Source organism: Petromyzon marinus, chromosome 20 (genome assembly GCF_048934315.1).
Source record: "Petromyzon marinus isolate PM22_M1 ecotype Great Lakes invasive population chromosome 20, UKy_Petmar_22M1.pri1.0, whole genome shotgun sequence".
Lineage (NCBI taxonomy): Eukaryota > Metazoa > Chordata > Hyperoartia > Petromyzontiformes > Petromyzontidae > Petromyzon > Petromyzon marinus.
Window position 1 is genome coordinate 9,718,103 of NC_133686.1, and position 19,072 is coordinate 9,737,174.

The window sequence follows — 19,072 nt, forward strand, 5'->3', positions numbered from 1 at the left end:
AAAATTATAGACTGATCATTTCTGTGTCAGTGGGCAAACTTACAAAATCAGCAGGGGATCTAATTATTTTTTTCCCTCACTGTACCTAGATAACTCCCTACCTACCCACCTTCACACCGACCTACCATACGTTCCTACCTACCTACTCGTGTACCTACATATCATTCCGAATTAATCGCATACTAACTCACCAACCCACATTTATACCTACCTTCACACCGATCTACCCACGCATCTGCCTATCTACCATCATACCAGCCTGCCCACCTACGTTTATACATAACACACCTACCTACACACGCACCTACGTATCTATCTTCATACCTATCTAACCACATACCTTCATACCAATCCACATACCTACCTTTACCTACCTCCCGACCTTCACACCTACCTATCTATCTGCCTTCATACCAATCTAACAATCAATCTGTCCACCAATTTACCTACCCACTTACTACCTACAACAAGAAGTTCAGCGTATTGCAGTGTATTAATACAGAATGTGCAGTCGAGTTTTCCATACATGTACGTAGCATGACATTTGCAAGTTATATCGCCAACAAAAAAATATCAATAAATACTGTAAATGTAACTTTGCTGATCTGTGAGATGGCTTAGTTGAACTACTACTGAATGTAAGTGCAAATGGAAGCACTCGAATATTTAACGCATTAAAGGAATTATCTTCGAACGAAAATATGTGCAAAGAAAGAGGCACCTGCTTCATAACCTCAGCCAAGACCTCATGTTTTCACATGTAAAATAGTTCCTCTGACACATAGGATGTTGACAAGGGGCACTGTCGGTAGTATGTTAAATGTTTATCCACTGAAAATTGAGTAGAAAACAGACATCTCAAAACAAGAACCTGTAATGCATATGGTGTTTGTAAAATTCAATAATGCAGTGATTTTCTAAGAACCCTAAATATGCATTTGCAAAAAAATAAAAAATAAAATCGGTTGGATATAACAATATTTAAACAATCTTAAGCGCCTGGAAAAATTAATTTCGTGAGGTTTTCAATGTAATGAGAGTTGCACTTTCCCCATTAAAAAGAGATTGCATTATGAAAAGATGTGTTTTGTTCAACGTCCCGTTGGCTTCGCAAATAGCTTCTGTTGTAGCATACAATTCGAGGAAAGCACACGTGCATTTCAGAGAGAGCCACATACGTTTAACTACATATTCCAAGCAAAAAAAATGGAAGGAATTTCATTTTATTTGAAGAATTTGATTGTTTATCCAAATTGTATTTGCTTGCAATGACTTCTACATAATAGCATTGTGTTGATTTTTCTCTCCCACGCTTAATATATAACTTGAGTCTTAGCAATGTCTGCTTTGAAAGTGTGCTTTTACAATCAAGTGCTTTCACGGTAAACATCACACTCACCAAACCAGACAAAGATCCCCCCATATAGCCTTCAACAGACTGTTGGGGCAAGTGCTGTTAGCGGGCACCTATGAAGGCCGGAACGGCACACGCCAGGGCGGGTGGCCAACACCACACCCGGTTGCCTATGTCTCCTAAATGCAAATGTTTACACACCGCACCAGGTACGCATTTAAGGCTGAGTCAATCTAGGGGAGGCTCAAGACATGTTCAGATATTCATCACCGATATTGGTCGTGAGTGGGTATTGAACTCGGGTTGCCGGGTTCGTGATGCTGTGTGCTAACAACTGCCCCACTGCTTCCCACAGCATTACCAACTGACCCACCAACAAAACTAAACCAATGAGTTTCCTTGATTATTATCGAACTGGGTTTGCTGGGTTTGGAAGTGCAGTGTGCTAAAAATTGCAGCACCACTCACTCCCACTGACAAATACACACGCCGGTGGGACATTGGTAGAGTTTACCTTATTTTCGTAGGTAATCGCTCATTCAGACAATTGGTGTATTATTTCAGTAAAATAATTATTTATCAACCCCACCCCCTTTTTAATAATATTTCAAATGTATAATGCGCATTCCATCCTAGGACCCCAATGGGCAATGCATTGAAAGCAGTAAATTAAAACAGAACCAAGGCAACCGACCAAACTAAAGAGGTAAGGCCACTTTAAAGAGGTGGGTTTTCAAAGCAGACTTAAATATATCTACTGACTCTGATTTTCTGATTTCAAGTGGCAAGGCGGTTCCATAGCTTGGGTGTCACGCTAACAAAAGCTCGATCGCCAAAAGAACGCAACCTAGACCTGGGAGTGCTGAGTGGTTGGAGATCAGAATATCTTAAGGACCTTAATGTAATATATACATGTATTATTTCCTGCAAGTAATATCAGAATGTAGGATTTACACCTCTGACTGGGCCACGAATGGAGACGCTTTGACCTTTGTGATCACTGGAAATAGTTTTTCAACTGTAATGGGAAAATGTTGTGGATAAAACTGCATATATCTTGGCACATCTTTTGAATGCGACAATGCAGAAACAATAAAAATAATATTACATAAATGAACCTGCAATATTATATCGTTAATTAGGTGCACTATAAAAGTTTGTAAATAAATAAAATATCCATATCGCGGACCGAATCCCTGTTTGGCAAACACAAACAGAACGAAATTATGAGGAGCTTATATATTTATATACAGGCAAATCAACAAACATGTTACCCATCGGTTATGATTGCTTTCAGTGAAGGAGACATCGTCTGGTAATCTATTAAATTATTTCTATTCTACACAACGCCCCTCGTGATTATTGTGTATTATAACTTGATGTTATTTTGATTATTGGCAACATGTAGGGGCACAGCCCTGCAATTGCTTGCTCACGCGACTGCTGGTGGAAGGGCCTTCACTCGAGGCAGATCCAGAGAGCCTCTCTATATGCTATTTTGGCCTGCAAGTCAGATTAAACGTTTCATATAGCACACAACTGACATGGTATGGAGAGGCCTTCATCCAGCAGTGGATTGACCCACGGTGTGACGTAAAATAAACATCGAAGTAATGATTTAAAAGCACATTCTGTTGTGTACGAGTCCTGGTTAGGTATGAACTGAGCTTATCATTCCTGTGGGGGTCACATTGCTTGAATGTAACATTGGTTGTCTTTAGATTGGACTGTCCCCCATCACAGGAATGTGGAATTGCCGGTCCTGATTCAGGGCCATCAACAGAGACGAGTGCTTCCTAATGCTCGTTAGAGTATGGCAGTCACTTTTGATTTCGTCTTCCACGTACGATCCGCCTCTCGTCTCGTGCCCTTACATCCTTGGGTTAATTTGCTCTTTGCAGGAACAACAACAACAAGAATACAAAAAACACTCATTGTCTCATCACCTCGATAACGCATTGACTGATCGCATATGAACTCGATAAATGAAATACTCTCGCAACCAAGAGGCAAGGGGGGTGGGGGGGGATTAACGGAGACTAATGAGGAAAACTCAAAAGCTCGAGAGAAGCGTCTAGACTGAGAAGCGCCGGCGTTTATAGATATCTGAGACAGTGTAGGGAAACAGAAGAGGCAAACTTTAATTTGAAAGAGCAAGCGAATTACATAAGACACCAAAACTCCAACAGGGTTCGTAAATATCCCGAAACATGCAAAAGCCTCTCGGCATGTGGCATGCATTTTTTTTATCCCATTCGGCAATGTTAATTTTGAGGCAAATGTCTTTTTGCGTGTGTTTTATAGTGAAATCGTACGCTCATTACGGTCAATCAGCAGTGGCGATGCGTTTAATGAAGCTTTTTTTAATATGTTTTATATGAACTTTAATGTATTTTGAATGAGGATTAGCTCTGCTTATTGCACTGCTTGTCATTGTTCATGGGGGGTTTTACAACCAGCGGATTTACATTCTTCATTCAAACGGATTGGAGTTTCAGCATTACGACTAATTGAAAGCAAAATTAAATGAAAACGGTCAATTCAATGTCTTACCTGGCAACAGAGTATTTGGATTGAGCGAAGGTATTGTCTTCGCTTTTCCCTGCAATGAATTAAAAACAAAAAAAAACCACAGCGTTAGCAACTGCTGCTTGAGCGATTCATTCAAAAGCTTACTTTTATACAACGGGCTAAATAATAAAGCAATGCGGGCACAAAGATGCAACACCGTCACTCCCAGCCCACTGACCTCGAAAACTTATTCCCACACACTGATACAGCCATCAATTAAATGACTAATCAAGCATAAAAGGATAGAGTCGTGTCGGAGCATGAGGTTTATTGAATGGTGCACAAGCGATTGAGAGGGTTGGAGCAGAGATTCAAGGTGAGGGTGACACAGGTCACCCATGAACCAACAGCAGATATTTGGTTCATGGGTGTCAGACATTTGATTTGTCAGCACTACGCGACGGTGGCATAACTTCGGTGGTTACGATTTCTTTACGTGGTCAGTGACATTGTGTTACGCGATAACAATTTGATACGAGTGAGTAAAAAAAATGGACTCTCATTATCCTCATTTGCATAAATCGGTCCGACGAACGTTTTGCTTCATTAGGTGGTAGCGATTTCTGCTCTCTGGCCCATGGACTAAAGTGCTGAGACACTGAACAGAATGTTGTATTCGTCGGATATTTAAAGTGAAGACTGCTTAATTCCACTGCTGCACTACACTCTGTTTCAGCCTAACTTGGCAACCAATAGCGTGCAGGCTGCCGGAGTTGGAGCGTCTACCAAATTAATGTTGATATATTTACCTTTTTTTTATCTGAGTGAAACTATTTTAAAGGCGTTGTTATTTTTCTCTTGCTGTTCGTGATACAGAAGAACATTTTCGAAGGAAAAATAATGCCAAATCACACCACAAATTTGACTTTATTCAACAAACCACAGCACAGAGAGCATTGTCTGTTCCTAAACTTGGATAAGCTACTATAAATGAGATACCAATTTAAGCTTAAGTCATTGCTAAAAGTCTCAAGGATTTACTGACTATATATATGAGCAAGTACATTGCACCCTCAACTATAACACCCATTGGCATAACCTCATCCCAGCCTCACAATCCGTTGAGTGAAAAAACTCGAGAATAACACGCTGGCCATGGAAAAACACACACTATTTATTAGGAGACATTTCGAGATGTGGCACCTTATTGCTATGAAGAAGGGCCATTTCCCAAAACGTTGCTTATGATATGTCCTTTCAAGCCCCCCCCCCTCCCGCCCACCATAGTGTTATTGACAAATGTGTTGAATTATTGTTCATTGTGCTTGTGCATCACCAACTCCTCGTGTGGTTAAAGTCACAAGCCACCGTGCTGATAGGTCAACGCCAGTTAACCGATCAGAAGTTCTGGTGGGGCCAGAGGAAGAGAGAGAGAGACATGCAGGAGCAAGCCGGTGGTCGAATAACAAGTTAACGTGTCCTCAAATAGGGGCCGAATGTGTGTGACGTAACGCAAATTAATGGCATATATATAGCATTTTATTAGCCATCAAACCGGAGCATAGTAGAATTTAATCAGCACGTCCGAACGACTCTATTTGTGATGAATTTCACTGGGGCGGCATAATTCGTTCAGCCTGACGGCGGTTATATCAAGTTCAACCGTCCCATCATTAAATGCGTTTTAAGTCGCCCTCTCCGCTTAATGCGAAGCACAGCTCATCTGGTTACCGCGCTTGATGTGCCACTTGACGTGCTAATTGATGTGCGACTTAATGGGGCCCCGCGTTAACGCCGTATTTCAGCACTCCGCCGTTAAAAGGGTCTCGTTACTCCCGATTTCTGTAAATCAAGCGGTACGTGCGCACATGTCGCACGCTCGGTGCTGCTGTCAGCAAACCAAGGCGAACTCTGCACCGTGTTTCGCCCAGCCATTCATTCATCACCCGCCGCTGCAGGTGCAAGAGGCCAAAAAACGGCCAAACATTTCAGATCTCTTATCAAGGGTAGAAGGGCGGGAGAAACGCGCGCGTGAATGCGTGGGCGGACACGCTGCAGCCAGGGTCCCCGCGACCCGTGCGGAAAGGTTAAGGCGATGCAGCGGGGCTCGGTCGCTGACTGGCTAATGCTCGCTTGACCTTTGCGGTGTCCTGGGCTTTGAATTGGCGTAAACAGCCTGACACGCGGAAACACAACAGCAATAACTGGCGGCATCTTGCGCAAGGAGTCTTAACGCGGACTCACTAACCGGCACTTGTGTGTGCGCAAAACGTTGACCTTTGTGAACCCTTGCTGCTGCTGCTGCTGCTTTATATTTGCAACAGCAGAAGTAATGCTGAATAGAACAACCTCGTTATAATGAATGAGGTGAAGAGAAAGAAGCAGTAAAACTCTGAATCCAAACTTCTACTTTATGAGAAAATGGCAAAAGAAATTCCATTAAACTCGGAGGGGGGTATTTAGGAGCCAATAATGCGGCGGCATCACTGTGACTAGCGCAAAGACATATCCTCATGAGTCTCAAATTAACAGTGGCTTGTGCATCTGACAGTCACCTTCCTAATAGCGTGTGCTGTTGACACCGGATAGCACGTAAAGAATGGTCAGGGTACATTGTGATGATTTTGCTTCTGCACACAGCACGGGCAGATCTTGTTAGAGCCGACAATTTTCGCTGATGGTATCAACAGAGTTCCAGTATTAGCGGGTGTTATGACCGAAGTTTTAAGAAAACAACCACCACCACGAAAGGTCACGTTGCCCTCACGTTCAACTTGGTTTTGAAATGCCATCGTTGTGCATTAGTTTATCACAACAAGTCCAAAGTGCCTTAATTAGGGGTAAATTGGGATACTGTATTATTCGGAAAAGGCGTGATTTAAGCACAAACGTTGAAGGGCAAGACCATCTGTGCTTATATTCAAAGTGCCCTTCTATCCAATATATCATTAGCTTCTTTCCACCAGTATCCGATATGGGGGACCAGATCACGGATAATATTATACACAGAGTTACATCATGTGACCTCCCTTGCAAGTATCAAAATATAATAACAGGTTTTACCCTTTCTGGCAATAAAACAGTTGTGTTAAGATGTTAAAACACCAAACTGAAACCTTTTGCAAGGAATCATGTCTTCATTAACCTCATATACTTGTGGTGAATATACAAACAAACAACATGCTCTGGTAGTACAGTTTATGCATTGTCTTTGAAACTGATTGGCCCACACCAGAGACAGCTTTCTTTAGAGCCAAGTCTCAAACAGCGTTAGACCAGAGGAAGCCAAAAGGCGCACAGCACAAAGACAATGCCACTATCAGGACATTGAGAGTTCGGGGTGAACAGCTACATCAGGGGACCTCCCTTGCCATTATATGTGGTTATTGCAGATTATGATTCCTTGCAAAATCTATTCTCATATACAAGGAGTTATCCACAAATTTAGCAACTAAATACTCTCAACGCATGGTTCTAAATGTGGCGGAAAAAAACCAGAGGACCTGGAGAAAAATCTCCGCGATCACGGGAGGAACATGCAAACTTCAAATATACAGCAGCAGGCGTCAGGGTCGGGATCAAACCCATGACCTCCTGTAAACCAGGTGAGGTAGTTAACATCTCGCCACCGCAGAGCCCCTTAGAGAAGCTGTGCTTAGATTCAGCTTCTACTGCATGGACACGTTTTAAAGTGCAATGTTCTTTTAATAGCCCAGAGAAAATCCTTCACCAATGTCCAGAGTCATTATGAAGGTGCACTTGAATGCTTAAGAAATCAATGGACAGGCAAAGTCATCGCATTGCTTGCAATGCTAGAGGTTAGTGTAACATTATTACTCACGTGCTGGAGCTATATTTGGTTTATGGCATGCTGGCAAGTCAGCAGTTTTATTGTTTCCCTTCTGAGCGTCGGGGCTCTCGTTGTGTGCCAATTAATTAAGGGATGAATGGTGAATCCTTTTGCAATGAATGCATCCAGTGTTCAAAAACAAAGCTCCACTAAGTAGCTCATAAGTCACAACTAATCTCGCCAGGATTCATTAGTTCAGTTTTTATCCCTGTTTCTAATTTAGCTTTTTCTTTGGGCACCAAGAGATTAAGCGAGCGTAATTTTTCTATACTACCTTTATTAGACTATTGCACTGGGCCTGATACATAGCAAAATAAGTTTGCTTTTGAACCAATTTCACTGTACTGCATCCCAGGCTAATCTCACTTCCGTATTGGACTTTGAAATGACCCCATGGAAATACCACACACTGGTAGATAATGTAAAATTTGAATGCACATTCATGTATGCTGTATACGTGTATCCTTTATGCATAGGCTTTCATGAGCAATATTATGATTCACAATTGGGTTTTTTTGGTTAGGTCGTTTAAAAATGTATATCGTAAATCCTCCTTTATCCGACACAGTCAATTAATATCACTCAAACACACGTAGTGCGGTGGTAACCACTGTGCCACCACTCCCCTTATTTGAAATGCATTGTATTATGTTGAACTTCTTTCACTCCATACATAGCCAACCGTGCTAATCGGAGGCGCAGGGGAAGACCAACAAACTAAACACAAAAAGCAGTTCTAAAGAAATTCGTTTTCAATCAAGATTTAAAAGTGCATAGCTCCAGTGACTTCCTAATATCGTAAGAAAGAGCGTTCCAGATAGCCGCTTAAGCGCATCCGAAAGCGTGCATTGCAGTGGCCGTATTTTTTTGATGGTTTGCCAAAAGCCGCTGCGATTGCCTATTATATCAGAAAATCCATCATTCTACAGTGTCACGAATGGTCGCAGCACATTCACAGATGACATCAAGGGCACTTCTAGTCAAATGTGTGGGTCCCGCCTTGAGGAAGGTAGATAGAGAGGGAAAAGTGATACAGATTTAGCGCACAGGAGCAGTGCAACGTTGGTGTTAATATTATTGAAATGATTTGGCAGCTTCAAATGTCCACGGGATAAGCCGTTTCGTTGAGCTATCATTTGTGGCCAAGTCGTTTTTGAAAAAGAAGCTAATAGCTCAGTGGGTCTTACCTGGTAAAATAAATTAAGTACAAATGTGATTTGCTTACCCTTCCTATACTTTTTGACCCGCCAAAACTGGGCATCTGTGAAAAAGAACTGTATAGCCCATCGGAATTCCTCCTGTATAAATATTATAATTCAGAAAAGCGCAGCCCTCGTATTTAGACTTACACATCTGTGCATGCGCAGATGTAGCAACATAAAACATTCATACACGACAAAGATAAATACAAAGTCCCCCCCCCCCTTAAAGGCTTAACAGACTGTTAGGGCAAGTGCTGTTAGCGAGAATCTGTGAAGTCTGACATGGCACACGAGGGGATGGGTGGCCAGCACCACGCCCGGCCGCCTTTGTCTCCCTCGTGGCGATGTTTACACATTGCACTAGGTACTCATTTGTGACTGAGTGCATCTAGAGGAGGCCAAAGACCGGTTCAGATAACCTGTCACTGGTGGTGGCCTTGAGCGGGGATCGAACTCGGTTTGCTGGGTTTATATCGCAGCACAGCACTAACCGCTAGACTAGCGCTCCGCACACATTCGTACGAAGATCCCCTGAAAAGCCTAAACAGACTGTTGGGGCAAGTGCTGTTAGCGAGCACCTATGAAGGCCGGAACAGTACACGAGGGGGTGGGTGGTCAGCACCACCTCCGACTGCATTTGTCTCCCCAGTGGCGATGTTTACACACCACACCAGGTAATCATTTGCGGCTGAGTCGACCTCGGGGAGGCCCAGGACCGGTTCAAATAATCGTCACTGGTGTTGGCCGTGAGCGAGAATCAATCTCCGGTCGCCAGGTTCATAGCGCAGCACGTTAGCCACCACACTACTGTTCCCCAACAACAACCGCCATTCGCCACTAAGTGGCGGCGACGTCACCATGGCGCCCGTGCCAGGCTATGTGCACGTTGAGGTCACGTGAAGTGTCGAACGCCCGCCAGCGGGAGGTCACGGGGCAGACCCAGGTGCCATGGGTCGACTGACTGAGATGACTGGCCGATGCACCACCTGTGCCCCCTACTGTGCCAACTTGCTGTGTTTTAGCCGCCCGGCACTCTCCTCTTTGATGTGAGCATCACTCCTCTGCCCTCCATTGTTGTTGGAGGATGACTGCCTCCAACTGCCCAGTAACGTCCATCACGAGCCTCCACACTGCTGGTACCAGTCATTGGCAAGTCCACTCAGCTCCACATTCTCTTGTACCACATCACTCCATCTCTTCTCTAGCCCATGCTGCGCCCATTTAGCCCCCTTTATCCGGCCGAACAAAAGCTGTTTAGGCATGCAGTGGCTGGGAATGCGGGCTACATGACCCAGCCAACGCAGCCTTGCCTGCCGGAGGAACTCACCGATGGGACATTGTCCAGATCTTTCAAGGATTTGTGAGCTCCTCATACAATCCAGCCTGGTTAAACCCAGGATGGATCGTAGGCAGGCCAGCCCAAATGTTTCTAACCAGTGAAGATGTTCCATTAGGGGGGTCCACGTTTTGCAAGAGTAGAGAAGGGAGGGCATGCCCGAGGCCAAGGAGACCTGAAGCTTCGTGTGGAGCCACAGACCAGGTAGCTTCTACACAGCGTTATGCAACCAATTAAAAGATAATGCCGCTCAACTGATTCGGAGTGAGACCTCTGCTGTCAAACCAGAGCCGGTCATGAGCACACTGCTCAGGTATGGGAGACTCTCCACTCTCTCCACAACTACCCTATCTCCAATTTGGAGTTGTGGGGTTAGAGTGTCTGATGGTACAAAATACCCAGGCAGGTACTTCGTTTTTGTGGGGCTGATAGTAAGGCCCCACCTCTTAGTGGTACGCTCCAAGTTCAGCAGCAGTGCCTCCAACTCCTCCTCTGATTGAGCAGCAATTGCCAGATCATCAGCATACGTAACATGGTTCACCAAATGGCAGCCATCCCTTGACCGCACCTGGGCACTGATCAGCCTCCCATTGTATCTGTACCAGATGGAAATGCCTCCAGTACAGCCATTGAAGGCTTCATGAACCACGTGGTCGAAATAGATATTCAATAATATGGGAGCCAGAGGACACCCCTGTTGCACCCCATGATGAACAGGAATGGCTTCGACTCCCAGCCACATAGTTTTACCTGGGCCCGCTCACCCTCATGAAGGTCCGTAATGATCATGAGCAGAGAGTCAGGGACTCCAAAAGCATGAAGAACAACCCAGAGCCCAGGTCTACTGATGGTATCATAGGCCTTGACCAGATCAATAAAGCAGAGATGTAGGTCTTGTTGGAATTCCCTACACGTCTGCTGTAGCAGATGGACACAAAATATGGCATCTGTGCAGGAACGCCCTTTCCTGAAACCACATTGGGGCTCCGCAAGCCTGTCCTCAACATGCCTGGCAAGGCGATGTTGAATAATCCTTGCCAGGACCTTTCCCGGCACAATGAGGAGTGAGATGCCCCTGTAGTTGTTACAGTCTCGCAGTCCCCCTTCTTAAAGAGGGGGACCACCAGGGTATCCTTCCGATCCTGCCGAACACATCCAGTGGTCGAGACATTTCACTTGGGAGATCATCTCTGCCTGGTGCCTTTCCTGGTCTCAGACTCTGGATTGCCTTCAATACTTCCTCAACAGATGGCACCTCAGCCAGCCACTCAGAGGGGGGGACTACATCTTCCAATATTTGAGGCACCGCATCCTCAGCAGGGTCATCCCCACTTTTCCCCATGATGTTTTCCAGACTGAGGGATTTCCTCTCCCCCAAGACCTCGGAGAAATTCTCAGCAAATCTGCAAACCTGTTGCTGGGAGTTGAAGATTGGATCACCGATCTTTTCCCTAATGATGGTGAGAGGTGTGCCACTACAAGTTACATTTTTGATGGAATTAAAGAGTGATTTGTGATCGCAGGCCATTAAGGCAGATTCCATCTCCTTAGCAACCCGCGACCACCACCCATCCTTGCAGCGCCTCACAGCTCTCCGAACCTCGAGCGAAGGCTGCGGTAGGCCTCCTCATTCTCTGATGTGGGATGCTGTGGATGATGAGAGTGGGCCTGTCGCTTTTTCTCAGCCAACCTGAACACCTCCTCTGCCAGCCAGGGACTCTGGGGAGGTCTGGGACGTGTACCGAAGGCAGCCCATTTCCCCTCGACATCAGGAGGAGTGGGGGACGATGCCAACCCCAGCTGCAAGCAATGATGACATTCTCACTTGCCACTTTCATCAGCTAGCTGAGACCAGGCCACTATGAGTTTGAATGGGGATCTGGGTATACACCCACCACCACTTCCCACATATTCATGCACACACACACACACAGACCCCCGAGAGCTGACTTAAGGCGGGCCTATGGTGGGGGAGGGGGGGGAAAGGGAGAATCATTCAAAAGGTGAGGTAATTGAGCTAACGTAAATGAAAGATAGCATTTGTGAGATAAAGTCAGAGAAGTTTAAATAGAAGTAACAAAAAGAAAGAAATGAGATAAAAGTCAATTGCCATCAGTAAAAGCGAAAACGCCAGCTTCCCTGCCAACCCGGATCTCTAAAGTTCGAAGGACTTTAACTACTGTAAAAGTATGTAACTGCTTAAGGGAAGAGGGCACGGTTTGACCCAATTGTGAATTTTATATATTTGTAATGCTTGTTGTTAAATCTTTACTTGCTGAATCTTTGTACCTTTTTTGTACTTTTCAACATATGCTATGGTATGAATATAGTTGATTTATATGGAAGCCATTATGACCCTAAAATTGTCAATGCATTCTTCTCAGTGCTTGTTATTGTTCCTCATCCGTATGCAATTTATCATGAAAGTAATCTAAATACATACACGTGTGATAAGATTCCAGACTCTGAAGAGAAGACTCAGCACAATTATAATCCCTGTATTTCCTAAATCTAAATTGCAGTTAATAGTAAAAAATGTGGGCCTTTGTTAACATTTGTCATGCAATTGAGCACCAAAAGAGGGCTGATGTCATGGAACTGCACGAACCAGTGTTCACCGCAGAAAAGAAAGCAAATATAATATCTGACGTCAATCTCATTTTAATTTCACAAATAGCCACGTATTATATTTGAGGGCTCTGTCACCAATTTAAAGTCTGTGTGCGCGCATACAATATACAGATCAAAAGTGCACATGTGAAATGTGAATATGGTACTTAAATAGCGCATGACATTTCCATATCACCATGGCAACTATTTAATGATATCATTCTCTCAAAGAGGCTACATGTGTATTTTTGTATAAATTAAGAATACATGGTGACCCAGGACACACATACGTACACATTGCATTTTATGTCAGCAATGTGTGGCACATTAGGAATGGACCACTCTTTCAATGATTTCCTCGTACAGCAAGGGAGTAAGTGTGGTTTTGTGAAAGTCTTTATGTGCTGTGCAGTACATCAATGCACGTGTGTCCACCAGCATTTGATGACTTAGTTGGGCCTGTGGCTGGCGGGGTTATTGATTAACCGGACTTGTGTACCACTTGTGTACCAGTCACGTGGTTCATGGCGACTCGGTTGAGGATTGCTGTTGCATTCTACAGGTAAAGGACCCAAAGGTTGTTTTTGATCGTTATATAAATGTTCTAGACTTGTTCTAGACTTCAAGCTTGGCTTTGAATTGTTAGTTTGTGATATATTAAAAAATCCGCAGACTACCTGCTGGATCTCCTCTCTGTTTCGAAGAACAAATGTGACCTAAGGTCTTCGCTCATTTACCAGCTTCACATTCCTTATTGCCATACAAATACTGTAGGAAGGGCCTTTGCTATTGATGCCCCCAGGGTCTGGAATGATATTGCCAATAAACTTGAATCACTACCTATGAGATCTTCACTCAAAACTGCTCGAGGAGTTGTACACCCCTAGCTGCCACTGCTGTTCAGTGGCCTAAAATCAAATGTTTCGCTCTGGATGATCTTTAAAGGTGCATTGGAAAATTTTGAAACTCCTACTGATGCTCCTGCTGTTGTGGAGTGACTCATGCAGCCAGCTATGGCTATAGGATTTGGTGGAACATGTTGTTTATGTCGTTTATTGTGAAATTTCGGTCAGTTCCTATGATCACTGTTAAATTGGTTTTATGGCTTTATTTTGGTGATTTCGAAAAATAATTGGTTTGGCCATGTTTGTTTGTTGTAGTACGGAGTTAAACTGATGGATTTAATCTAAGTTGTCTTGTGGTTCATCTTCTTGGTTCTTTCGGTTAAGTCACGTAGAATCAGAATAAAACAATAAAACAAAATAAGACAATAAAATTCTCACGACGATGTAGTTTATATTTTAGTTTTTTATTAGTTTACTATATGGTATTCATTATATAGTGTAGTGTATACCCAGTTACTTTATGTTTATAGCTCAACTTATTGAAGAATATATTGAGTACATTTATTATATTGATGTAGTTTATACTTAGTTTTTTCACATCGGTTTATTGTATGATGGTTGGGTAGTTGCAGTCCTTTAGCGTCCATATACTAAATGCCTCTGTTGAGATGTAAACTTTGACTTTAACATAGCTACTTCCGTGACCAGTCACATGCTAATCCATCACATTAACATCATGCTAATCCCCCAGTTACATGCTAATTTCTGACTTTAACACCCTACTGTTCCAACACTTTATCACAGCAATTTCAATGCTAAATTCTCCTGTTTGATATGTAAACTCCTTTGTCAAGGCGCTTTACCTCTCCCACCTAGTTTAAACGACACTGCGAATCTTAGCAGCGTTCATTGAAGCGCTATCGTCCCGACAGTTCTGTTCCTTCACCTGAAGAAGGCTACTTGTGTTGTGGCCGAAACGTCGTGAGAATTTTATTGTCTTATTTTGTTTTATTGTTTTATTCTCATTCTACGTGACTTTACCGAAATAACCAAGAAGATGAATCCTTGTAGTCACGAAAGCTTTAAATCGAAATTTTGTCTTGTGGTTGTTGTTGTTTGACTTGCATTCCACTGGGATTTTTGCACACAGCGTTGGTGTACGGTGCTTTTTCTGGAAGATTTTGCTGTTTTTTCCTGGATTTTTCTGTTTGCGCAGTCACTTTAAGATGTTTTTCTTGTTCATGTTTTTGTTTGTTGCGGTTGCACCCGATTCAAGAGCCGAATGGCTCACAGGGCTATACCAAATAAATGAAACTAAATAAAAACTAAAAAAAATGAGTGGTTTTAACACTGTGCACAGTAAAGAATGACGTACTGTAATGTACTGTAATTGTAATTCTCTAACCCTAATACTGTTTATTTTATAACTATGCCCATGCACCCAGAGTATGACTACTTTCAATGCTATTGAGAATCGAACACATGTAAGTTGTACAATGGTGACAAGTACAGTACGTATACTGTACACACAGAGTACAGATAATGGGTGTAAGATACCGATATAAGGGGATGGTATAGATAGACATACAGCACAGCTTAGGATTAAAGTAATATTTGAATAGTGAAGTACAACGGTTATTATCAAAGACAAAGATGGTTTATCAGTGGTAGAATTGGGTTTAAGAGAAACTGTTATTGATTAACGAGACTTGTACACCAGTCACGTGGTTAATGGCGACTCGGTTGAGAATTGCTGTGTGTGACACCACGTGCTGTTGTTGCATTTTACAGATTGACCACAACAAATGTGTTTGCCCCCGATTTGGAGCACCTGCCCACGTCCTTCATTTCGAGTGTGCAACAAATGCAACATCCTCTGTATGCAGAATACATATCGATTATGTTCTTGCATATGGCAAATAAGTCAAGGTACTAAATTCCAATGTCGAGGTTTGTTAGCCACGAGAGGGTTTCAGGAGAGAATTTGTGAAGTTTTGCGATTTCTCCATTCAAGGAGCGCAGACTCCGGTGGTTTATATACGCAGATGAAGCCTAATATTCCATGGTATGTTTGTCAATGATTTTCACAGTTCACAGTTATCGCTCAATAAACACCCCCCAAACGTCTCACCTCCTAGCTCTGACGTTCCTCGAAGACTGCAATTTAACGATCAATCGCACCAGCACATCGACAGGCTGATGTGCATATCTCCTTCGTCAACGGAAAGAAGAGCCACGTGCGACTTGGCTGTGTAACCCAAACTATGGACCATAGAGTAAGCCCTCTGTAGTCTACACTCCTTCAATGGAGGAGTAGCATTGCTTATACACTCTCCCCTAAAGCCCTCTCGTGGCCAGCGGACCTCTAAATTGGCCTTTAGCTCCTGAACATATGAAGTAAATATGAATATTTATTATTGTGCACTCGTATGAGTCCAGTCTATCAGGAATGCGCATTGATCACACATCGAAGTGGGTTGTTTGAAGCAACAACACTGCTTTGAGTGTTGCAGAACTAGCTTGGACTCAGGGATGGATCCTGAACGTGAGCTTGGATAGCGGTGTTCCAGGGTCTTTGGGCCGAGACCACGAAACTTGCACTGGCCATAACACACATTGCCATGCGCAAAAATATAATAGCTGAAACAATCTTAAATATATGACTGCTCAGGATCTCGAAGGTGGAGGTAAACAAATCTATTACTGACCATAAGGTATTGGTGGAAATTACACGAAAATTGTAAATCAGGAGCCAGTCTAAAAATAGGGTTAATTTAAAGGTGGTGTCCATAAATTCCTTGCTTAAGCCACTGCTGGGAGGGCCTCCACTGGAGTGAAGTATAGACAGTAATTTAGTTTAACCTTCCACGATGACCAGATGTGTTGGGAAAGGTTGGTGTACCACCACTTTGCCCCATTACACACGAGATGGCAATTAACTAAGTGCTGTGTTCCCATTTATAATGCTGGATGGGTATAGGTGGCATAGATTCGAGAAACTTGCACTATTGTTTCGACTGTCATGCCAGAATATAAAATAAAATCTGAGCTCTTTGCATTGCAGGTACAGTGTGCTGACCATAACAGTATGGCAGCAGGGGCCAGTCTCCCCATAGAAGAAACACAATTGACTTTCGACAGTCATTATAATTCCATTTACCCATCAAGGCTGATTATTACAATTGAATCGCTCTCAACTCATCTGCGTTAAACACATCTTAAAGCAAAAATCGTTGATTTTACTTCAAACATTTAAAGCGTAAGCCATTTTTTTACCTGTTAAAGAATATGAAAAAAATTCTGAATGTTTAAACGTTTGCCATTTGCTGAATATGCTCTCACGCTTGGGGCTATCCTTCGTATACACATGATTCCCCATCCGTGTAAATGGACACTTGTTGTGGCAGCCAACCTACCTTGTATTGGATTTCCTGAAGAATGTCGGTCAACCCTTTGAGTCCCAGGTGCTCTCGACCTATCTGTAAACCATATCAATAGCAGCCATTCATTGGTACTCCCATCAGCAAATTGTTTTTCGAATAACAGTATGGTAAAAAAACAATGTACGGAGTATCACCTCCAATCTCACTCTCATCTCGACTCAAAAACTGTTATCCTTGCCGCTAAGTATGTATGTATGTTGAACTTCTTTCGCACCGTATGTACCCAATCGTGCTAATCGGAAGTGATATGTATCAAGTACTGATGGTTGCATGTGTTATAATATCTTAAACACTTACAAATACAAGTCAAACACAAAGGAAACTAATTTTTTAAGGCACTTAACTAAACTAAACTTTTAATTTTACCAGGTACGGCCCACTGGGCTATATAGTTCTGTTTCAGAAGTGGCTTCGCCACAAATGATAGCTTAATGAAGTGGCTTATCATGTGGAAATTTCTAGCACCCCAATAATCTACACGCATTTTTCTAAATGTTTAGGGAAAAACCGGGCAAGCCGGAGAAAAATCTACGCGACCACCGGGAGAAAGTGCAAACTCCAAATATATAGGCGTCAGGGTCGGGATTGAACCTATGACCTCCTGTATAGCAGGCAAGATAGTTAACATCTCGCCACTGTGGCAATATGTAAAAATTCCCGACAGAACCCTCCTTACAATAAGTCATTCGACTTAACATGGTGTCCTTAAGCCAATGAAACAATATTATTTAATGTACAAAGTCATATTAAGTGGATGCAGCTACATTAAGACTGCATCAATGGAAAGTACATCATGTTACTGAATCCCTTACTCCAATTAGCAAGAGGGTAGTGGGTCATCTCCGTTGGTGGCCCTGAGCCAGTTGTGGAAATGTTAAGCTTATTTAAAGCCCATATTTATCTATTGATAATGCAACATGTAATGTGAATTGATGTAATACAATATTACATTATAAATAATGTAATCATTATAAATCATGTAATCATTGTGATCCGCCATCATTGAAAATGTTCAAATCCTGGCCACCGTCCACTGTTGTGTCCATTTTGTATCTACTTGTAAGGGGACCATTGGCGGCTTGACTTTTCACTTCCAATTTACAGACGAAAGCCTCTCATCGCACGCCAATTAAACACGAGGTGAACGAGTCCACTGTCGAAAAACAATCGCCCGTAAACATCAGCAATGTCACGCGCATGCCAAAAAAGCACGGGTATGTCAATAACTGTGAAATTAAATTCATACCATATGATACAATATCGAGTACAAAGCACACGAGGCACTCGGTGCACAGGACACAGAGAGCTTATTGATAGCACACTTTCAGAGCCAAGCACAAATAGAGAAATCTATTCACCTAATGCCTGCACACACACACACAGGGCTGCATTTTCAGTGAAGGGACACTGCACGCATTATAAGGCTACTTGCTCAATAATGTTTTTTTATTTCATACATTCGCAATTTGGCTTTTGCGATTTTTATCGTATTCATCCTGCCATTTTTCGGGGTCGATAAAATGAGTTCCACATTGTGGGGACGTCAGCTGCGGTTATCTCGTGTAAAACTCGCCCCTGCCGCCATACTCTGGAACTATCTCCCATGAGGCATCACGATGTCTCAAGTCTGTGGACATTTTTAATGCTCATTTTTATATCTTATCGATACACTTCCGTTTATTCAACTTTTTGCCAATTCAGCAAAATGGAGTTTAGTATTTATTTTAATATTTTGTCATTTCTTATTTTTTCGTTCCACGAGTTATTGTGCTGGCTGTCTGCTGTGTCTTGTACAGTGATTTGAGATTCTTGATGAAAGATGCTTTATAAATAGCATTATTAGTACTGTATAATTTCCACCACTGGCTCAGTATCCTAAACAGGATGTTGAACACTGCCTCAGTAGGCAAATCACTTAAGA

General features: G+C 42.9%; 1 protein-coding gene across 1 annotated transcript in view; it reads right to left on the reverse strand.

Annotated features, from left to right (window-relative positions):
- Positions 1–19,072, reverse strand: part of CA8 (carbonic anhydrase 8) — a 55,189-nt gene that overhangs the window by 17,422 nt on the left and 18,695 nt on the right. The window contains exons 6-7 of the mRNA XM_032957568.2: positions 17,125–17,187; positions 3,908–3,956 (exon numbers count right to left, since the gene is read on the reverse strand). Coding sequence (XP_032813459.1) covers positions 3,908–3,956; positions 17,125–17,187 — 112 coding nt within the window. The remainder of the gene's footprint in view (positions 1–3,907; positions 3,957–17,124; positions 17,188–19,072) is intronic.